The 8,934-nt window shown below is 33.2% G+C and overlaps 1 protein-coding gene across 1 annotated transcript; it reads right to left on the bottom strand.

The window, feature by feature from the left end:
• Nucleotides 1-5,640: 5,640 nt before the first annotated feature.
• LOC132033757 (probable trehalose-phosphate phosphatase H) lies at nt 5,641-7,947 on the bottom strand. The gene is made up of 9 exons (XM_059423816.1): nt 7,520-7,947; nt 7,294-7,434; nt 7,028-7,192; nt 6,856-6,915; nt 6,653-6,754; nt 6,453-6,530; nt 6,211-6,351; nt 6,012-6,104; nt 5,641-5,903 (listed from the first exon to the last, which is right to left on the bottom strand). The coding sequence occupies exons 1-9, from the start codon at nt 7,775-7,777 to the stop codon at nt 5,832-5,834; spliced, it is 1,110 nt and encodes a 369-aa protein (XP_059279799.1). The 5' UTR covers nt 7,778-7,947; the 3' UTR covers nt 5,641-5,831.
• Nucleotides 7,948-8,934: the final 987 nt, after the last annotated feature.

The raw sequence follows: 8,934 nt of genomic DNA on the forward strand, positions 1-8,934 counted from the left end.
ATGTTAGAAATAAAATAAGCTTAAGTTGAATCGAGAACCCACGTTAACTCATAGGGAAGATCTAAAAACACATTTATTTTTGGGTGAATCATACCGTAGTGATGGTAACACTAACGTAAAAGATCCATTAAAGCTGCTAATAGAGGCGGATGGAGTAAATAATTGTTGGGTTCAACTTAATCATATTTAGTTGAGACAAAATGCAATTAAGTAATTCAAAGTGTGTTATTTTTAACAATTCAAGCTTTTAGACAAGATTGTCACACATTTCAATATGAAATCTGAGCTGACATAGATACTCCTGGATTCGATCCTCACCGCTAATCAAAAAAGCAAAAATAAGCTTCCCGGTGTTTGGTGGTCCATAAAAAAAAAAAAAAAAAAAGAATCAGGCTCACACATAAAAGAACATGTAATAAGTAATTGAGAATGTGATCTCTCTAATGTTTCAAACTCACACATAAAAGAACATGTAATAAGTAAGAGCCCGTTTGGATTGGCTTTATAGGCTAAAAATTTCTTTCATTTATAAAAAAAATAAGTTGAGTCTCTTTTTTTTAATGTTTAAATAATTTGCTTTTTAGATAAACTAAGTTAAATGGGTCACATTTTAAAAAGAACAAAAAAATTGTAAAGCCAATCCAAACGGGCTCTAATTGAGAATGTGATCTCTCTAACGTTTCAAACTTTTAGATTAGATGATCCCACTTTTCGGTACAAAACATACATATATAAATGAAAAATTATTAAGAGTTTAATAAATACTAAATTTTGAACCCTAATATAGTAAAGTAAATATATCAAGTTATCAACTTTAAAATTCGGATTCGCCACTAACGGTTAATAAGTATGTTAAGTTTGTGGTTATATATACCAAAGTATATGCCCCCACGCCTCTTGTCCTATCAATAATTGGTGCTTATGTGACTTAGTTTATTTAGAAATATATGAGGCACCAATGATGGGGTTGAATCTAGTGGGAAGACCATTCTTTACACGTCTAAAAAGAGAAACAGTTTTTAGTCATGGCCTTGGAAGTATATTGGATGTCCCATTTAATATCCCAATGTCTTCTTCACATCAAGCACTTAAGTGGATTCCAACTCTTCTTCAACAAACTACTACTATGTTTTTTCTCTCTCTTTTCCTTAGTTATTTGAAGTGGGCCTCCTTTTCATCACCTAACTCCTTGAAAATAGTAACCACTAAAGTTAAATTATACTCTCGCCTGAGTACATTTTTATTTGTCCATTATATTAAAAATAATTATTCACTTTTATTTGTCCACTTTAACATATTAAGAGAAAGATAATTTTTTCTTCAAATCATTTTTCAAGTCTGTTAAGATTATACACCAATTAATATGGGTATTATGAACATATAGTTCGTTTATTAATTAATTGGGGAGCGTGCGAAGTTCTGAAGTGGACGATTAAAAGTGAACCGGGGGGGGGGAGGGGGCGGAAAAGGGTCAGATTTGTCCAAGGAATCTAATGCAAATTATATTGGTCCTTCGTTATACTTTTTCAACATATTTGCCCCTCCCGTACAATTTTCAGGCTATATTTGCCCTTGTCATCCATATAATATGACTTTAAAGTTGGATGGTCACAACAGACATAGTTTTTTTTAGAGAGCAGGAGTAAATACTATTTGTTTAATTACTTTTCTGAAAAATAAGTTTACTTATATAAGGGTTTCTTGAAGTTTAAGATAAATGCATCGTCTGTGTGAAGAATCTTCACACTAACAATTCACGGTAAATTATAAGTAAGTTTTCTTAAAATAAGAAATCTATAAGCTTGAAAATAAATAGAATATTTGCTATAATATGTAAAAATTCATTAAGAAAATTAAACTCTTGTTTGAAAATTGAATCCATTAAGAAACAACTTTGAGATTCCTGGAGTCTTTTCAAGTGGGCTCACACAAATCGACGTGCCCAATAGGCTGGAGATGTTGTTGTGTTTATGATCAATGGCCTCGTTCCACCCATTAAGGGTCCAATCTCTTTTAGTTTATATAATGAATAATGAATTAACTAGCTAGCAGCCTCTGCAAGATCTCTTCTTTCTATTTTTTTAAGACTTCCTAGGATCATTCATCTACCTTCCAATTTAATTTAGTCTCACTTCTTGATTTCTGTCAGTATGTAACTGTTCCTTTACCCAATAATGTGAAATCTACATATACTTTGTAAAAAAGAAAGGGGGGAACAAGACAAACTTCTCTCTCTACATGTATTAGATTATTTTTTGCTTTTTCCATTTGTCTGACACCAGTATATATGTTGATACATAAAGTAATACGAGCATGTGCCAGATGTTAAAAGGAACAAGAAGAGTATTAAAACTTGCTATAAAGTTCAAAAACTTTTGCTATGAGAGAATACTACAGCCTATAAATCCTCATCTTAATTTCTGATCAATTCCATCAATAATTGATCCATTAATTAGCTACTATAGGTTTGTAATGTGTCAAATTTTTCTTGATTGGACAAGGCTATATTGGACACTAATGACAATAGGATTATTGGTTATTCCGAGGGCTATAACTGCCCTATAATTCAAGAAACTTCTGATCACAATCTCTTTAAAATTTTTATAACAATATAATTCACTATTACCAAAGTAGGAAATTGATTATTATGGCAGATTATCTCGTGCGTATGCATTATAGACCTATGACTGTACCAAATATATTATAGCCCTATGTTCTTTCTAAGGCTAAAAGTCACGCATGGCATGCCAGTCAATGTGAGACAATTGACAAGATGTATATGTATCTACCTTAAAAAGAATTCGTGACATTCAAATTATGTAGCTAAATAATAAAATTTGTGCTAAGTAAATTAATGATGGATTAGCAATAGATAATTAAAAGAAATTTGTTAGATGCATATAATTTAGCAACAAATTAATGACAAAATTTGTAGCTAATTACCCTTTATTTTAATTCATGTGTTTTGATTTAGAGAAAAATGTGCCGACAATGTTTCTATAATGTGCAACATCTGAGGCATGAGTTTTAATTAGAAAAAATATGTAACATATGGACAAGTCCAATATTATATGGTACATCTCATCAGTATATCGTATGGAAGAGTTTGGTCTCTGTTAAATCGTGAAACCAATTTGGATAAACATCTGAAAGATATGGTATTGCTAATGAATCTCAACTGGTCATTTTTCTAATACCTTAAGTACATGTTGTTTCTGACAGTCTTCAGTTGTCTTTACAACTAATGTATGCACAGATGTCTGGCTGTTATGCATGGTCTTCCATTATTGAATGTTTTTAAGCATAGTGGAAGTAAGTATGGATGAAAATTAAAAACTATGGGATCAAAATAGCATTATATTCGAATCAAACTCTAAGTTTTGACTGCTTAAAGTACTAAATGTGTGTGCATGTGCGTGTCAGTCGTGGCTTAATATTAATCCTCCATCTTTGGAACTCAATCCTAAATCTATATCCATGCAGTTACAAGTTAATTACTGTGTGCCTTTCAATACTGCCTTGAGGTTTCACCAATGTACCAGCCCATTTCTCACCTTTTAGTCTTACCCCACGAAATAATAATGCTAAAAGAGGGTCTAATGAAACCTGTGACCGTCTCATAAAAAATCTTAAATTGTTAGAGAGTGCTTTTTTATTTACTGAATTAATTATGTCTTTAATATAACTTTCACGTGCGGGCTTGATTTTGTTTTATGTTAGATTTTTTGATAATCGGGGGCAGTGAAAACTCTCTAACACTTAACTTCTGTTTGCTATGGTACAATGTTAAAGTGTGTCTGACCATCTCATTAGAAACTGTAAGTTATTCGAGAGAGCCTACTCTTATTACTCGAATTCTCTTTAACCAGTTTCTATTTGTGCAAAAACTAAAAAGTTCGAAGGTTTTCTATGGTCTATAGAATAATTTCCTTACATTAAATTGCAACATATTTACACACTGCTCTCCTGGTCCCTGGCAAAAAGAGAAAAAGGAAGTGGCATTTGATGTGGTACTTTATTAGACCAAAGAAGTTAGATTTTGAAAGTATTGCTATGCGAAGTGAAATCTAATATTTGAACAGGGGCGGAGCTACAGTGTAACTGGGGGGTTCGGCCGAACCCGGTAACTTTTGCGTAGACCCTATATTTGTACTAGAAAATCTAGTAAGTATATATATTTATTTGCATCCGAACCCACATACAAATGCAAGCTGATGATTCAGTGGTTTGAGGCGCTGCCTGTAAGGCCCTTTGTTCCCCCGAGATGTGGGTTCGAGACCCACATGTTTCATTTTTTACGCTAGTTCCTATTTTGCCATATATATGCTCTCTTTTTTAAACAATAAAATAATATAGCTCACTCCTGTATTAGTTTTTCCCTAGGCTTAACTCGTAAGCTTTTTTTTTTTTTCCTATGTGTAGGTTTTTATTTTTAAAAAACAAAACATAAAATTAATAATGGAAAAAAATCAAAAAAGCAACGTCTGCTCTAAAACAAAACATCCGACTGTTTAATATATTTATTTCAATATATTAATTACCGGTACTTGTTCATTAGTTTGGCGGTTGTTATACATTAAACTGGGGTCGTTGTCGTCTTAAAATTAGAACCACGAGCGCCGAATCACGAACCATAGCTTTGTATTTGAACCCTTTTTGTACTACTAAACTTTTAAAAAACCTAGAGTTAATAGTACGTAACATTTACAGACGATAGAATTAGAGTTGATGCGACCTTAGCTTGTAGATAGTTTGCTTGTTCTCGATCATATGACTTCTTCTTTCTTTCTTACGTCCCAAGTTCATGAACTAATATGGAACAAGATATATCGAAATGTGATTATCATTATATCAGAAAACATTAGCCAAAATTTCAATCGCAGTTTCAGTTCCACTTCTCTGGTTTTTGTTCGACCGATGCATTATTAAAGAACTTGATATATCAGTTTCTTTCTTATTCCATGCAAAACCATTTCAATATTACTCGAAAGTTGGTCTATATGTACTTATATCCTCCCTTCAGTCAATTTATAGTGCAAGTAAAACCGTAGACAATGTCAGGGTTGTGTAGAGTTTCATCTTTCAGATATGCATTGATCCGATCGGTGTCAGAGTCAGGATTTTTATCAAAAGAGTTCATCAATTTATAGGCGGAGCTAGAATTTGATACTTGTAAGTTCGAGCTTAGTTCTTTTAAGTTATATGGTTCTAAATTAATAGCTAATTTGTATACATTCAATAAATTTCTAAAGACGAATATAAAATTTGGACCAAAACTATCGCATTCTTCCGAATCCGTAAGCTGTACTCTCATTCCGTCCCTAGTCATCATTTACTATATATGCATAAATAATGAGTAGTAATAATTTTCTATATACCAGGTAATTTCAACAAAATGAATTCACATTAGCCCTTTCGGCCCCTAACTCCGCTGCCGGTTCCAACTCGAACAAGAAACATTTGCACAAACACGTGAAAGGGTGTTGTTCTTGTCCTATTTTGCACCATAATACATTTGATAGTCCATATACAAACGCATGCGGTTTTCCAAATTCACATGCACAAATTGAATAGCACGCCAACACGTGTGCACCCAGGTGGACATACACTAACGTAATATATGGAAAAGAGAGTGAGAAGTGCACAATAATAATACTTTCTTATTGAATTTATACTCAGAAATTGCAAAATTTCTCCATTTTTTCCAATTACAGTTGAGTCTTCCAAAAAGAAAAGATACAAACTAAGCTCTTTTAATTAACCCCATCCCCAATAAAACTTCCAGGGTTAAAAGGGTCAACTATTGGTGTTAGCTAGTCTTCATCTTGGTTTTATTTCCTCTGAAATCTTTGTTGTAAGGACGATCTTTTCCACTCCACCAAACGGTTTAAAAAGTACATAACCTGCCATATTAAGAAATACCAACATATTAATATTCTGACCCTCTATATAAATAATTTTAATCTTGTTAAAATTGTTATCAATTGGCGTATATTTTCAATTATTTATACCTCTAATGGCTCTTGCAAAGAATAGGAAGCATTGGTTTCTTTAGGTGATTTGGACACTAATATTCCAAAGCCTTGTCCTCTATCGCGCAAAACCTGATTATTTTCCATAACAAAATGTTAGTACAATTATTATTATTTTCCAAAAAAAATACAAAGTTATAATTTTGTTTGTTGAGAAAATTATGACAAAAGGAAGTACCTTGAAAGCATCTTCATCAGTTCGATCATCACCAATGTATATAGGTAAAACATCATTTGAATTAGCATAACCTAATGATTCCAACAAAAATTCAAGTGCATTTCCCTTGTCCCATTTAATGCTTGGACGAATCTCCAATACCTGTCATAAAATAATTAAAAAATTAGTACTTTTTTTCTTTATTTTGCAACATAAAAAACATGACTACTGTTAATATAATAGTAATTACTTAGGAAACAAACCTTTCTTCCTTGAGTTAAACGAAGCCTTGGGTATTCCTTAGTCACTAACTTCACTTGCTCAGCTAGTTCATTCCACCTCTGAAATTACACACACACAAAAAAAAAAAAATGAAATTCCAATTTATTATGACATTTTTTTTAAATAATTAAATTTCAAGTCAAATCAAGAACTATAGCATAGAGGTTCAAAAAAATTGTACCTTTTCCTCAACACGACGGAAATGTACGGATAAGCAGAATTTGTTGTTTTCCACTTTAGCTCCTGGTATAGATTTTGTTTTCTCCACTAAAGATTTATACACCTGAAAGTGTTAAGTAAACGTTTTAACTTTTCTTCTTTCTATAATAAGCGGACAAAAACACTAGAGGTAAAGTGAAAAGTGAAAAAACAACAAGAACTAACCTCATCAATCATGGGTAAAAATTCTCTAGCAGGTTGGCAAAGTACAGTTTGATTATTTCCCTGAATAGTTAAAAAAAAGTACCCAACATTATTTCAAAAGAACAAAAAATAACATGAGATTAATATAGTAACCAGTTAAGCTAGAAAATAATTAATATTATTGTTTGCTCACCTTTCTATAGTTGCGTCCTTTAACAGGTGCCTTGATGTCCATTCCATGACTTCCAGCATAATACAGTTCTGATAACTTTACAAAATTAAACACTTTTGCTCTGCATCTTCCACTCACTATTGCTGTGGGAAAATACTTAGCTGTGTCTCTCACTGCTTCCCTCATCTAATAATTACCATAAACCAAACAAAGAATTAGTTTTAATCCTATACTAAAGTACTTTAAGTTTAGTGATAATTGGTAGTAAAAAATTTAGGTAAACAAACCTCAGAAGTCATGAAGGCTTTCTCAGGGTCATCAACAATGGGTGATAATGTACCATCGTAGTCCAAAAACACTACTATTTGTTTCCCTTTTGAAGCATTTACAATTTCCTCAAACATGTTCAAAGCTGAAGGATGATGAACCTGTTCAATTTTACCAAAAGAGGTCAAATATCATTCTTGGTAATTATAATCCAGTCCATTCAAATGATTAATTAAATTTACTCACAATCCAAGATTTGATATTTTCAGTTTCAGAGGATCTTCTAGTTGGTGAAGAAGCTCTCATGGAATCGAGTAAAGCAGTGATTCTATCACCAGCAGCAGATTCTATGTTCTTGAATGATTTCATTGCTGGAACAGCGATGAATCTGCCTGGTTGTGGTAGTGGTCCTGGAACAGCAGGTGAGAATGATAACACAGAAGAGTCAAATCCTGATCTTGGGTCAGAAATAATCACATTCTGGTTTGTCATTTCGCCACACATATATGATAATTATTAAAAACAGAGGGAATTGAGGAAGAGAGGAAATTACAAGAGACACAAAAACAGAGGAACTCTGTGTGTGTGTGTGTTTTAATTAGTGAAAGAGGAAGAAAATTGAGAGGAAAGGGGGAAGAGAGAAAATAAAGGTGAAGTGAGACAGGGAAAGAAGAAACGGGGAAGGAGTGAATTTATAAGTTAGAGAGAGGGGGTTGGGCACTAAGGGACGAAAGCACCATACTTTTTCCGGCTCTTACTTTATGTTACCTTTTGTGCCCTCAAGACTACTCAGCTATGAGTCGGACTGTATTACCCCCAAAAGCTTATTCACACCCGATATTTATTGAACTAATGTATATATATTATTATTTTTCGTTATTTTTCGGATGCGCACTGGGTAACCTGTTCACTGTGCAATAGCTTGCAAATCACACAGGAGATATAAACCGCACTAGGCAAGCCTGGTGCGACGAGCTCTGACTGAGAAGGCTGCTGGTGAGGGGAATCGATCCCAGGTCTCCCATGTGAGAAATCACTCAACCAACCCCCCCTCCCCCCCCTTTTTTTTTCTTTTTAGGGGGTAGGGGAAGATGAAAGGGGGTAGGGGATTCGAACCCTCACCAACAAAGTGAAAGTTCAAGTAACCAACTAACTGAGCTACTAAGTCCCTACACTCAACCAACCCTCCGCCTCAATTTATGTGATATTTTTCGCTTTTGTAAAGTCAATTTGACTAAACTTTTAAGCTAAATTGAATTAGATTTACTCAATATTTTAAGGTCAAAATTTATATATTTGAAACCCACATGAAAAGTACTATAAGTTGCAATTTTTTTCATATCAATTTGGTGAAAAATAAATCTTAAAACATTGGTCAAAGTTCATGCAGTTTGAATCTGAGGAACCGAAAAGTATCATATAAATTGGGACATAGAGAGTATATTTTTATCAATAAATTATAGTCAATTCATATATATTTTCACCTTAATTTATGGCTTAAATATGATAAATTAGTAGTTTAATTTAGTATAAACATCGCATATTAGTGATTTTTTGCCATTATATTACAACCCCCGCCCTCACAAGAAACTCTCACTTTTTTGGGGGGGTGAGGGTGAGCGTGGGTGCGGGGGATGGAGAGGATGCTAGTATTTTGGTAA

The sequence above is a fragment of the Lycium ferocissimum genome, chromosome 10 (genome assembly GCF_029784015.1).
Source record: "Lycium ferocissimum isolate CSIRO_LF1 chromosome 10, AGI_CSIRO_Lferr_CH_V1, whole genome shotgun sequence".
Lineage (NCBI taxonomy): Eukaryota > Viridiplantae > Streptophyta > Magnoliopsida > Solanales > Solanaceae > Lycium > Lycium ferocissimum.

Bases quoted from the DNA above. Each gene is read 5' to 3' on its own strand.
- LOC132033757 (XM_059423816.1), bottom strand. From the start codon at position 7,777: ATGTGTGGCGAAATGACAAACCAGAATGTGATTATTTCTGACCCAAGA. The intron at 7,193-7,293 runs GTTTGTTTACCT...GGTAATTATTAG, and splicing joins AAGCCTTCATGACTTCTGAG to ATGAGGGAAGCAGTGAGAGA. The intron at 6,531-6,652 runs GTACAATTTTTT...GTGTAATTTCAG, and splicing joins TCCGTCGTGTTGAGGAAAAG to AGGTGGAATGAACTAGCTGA.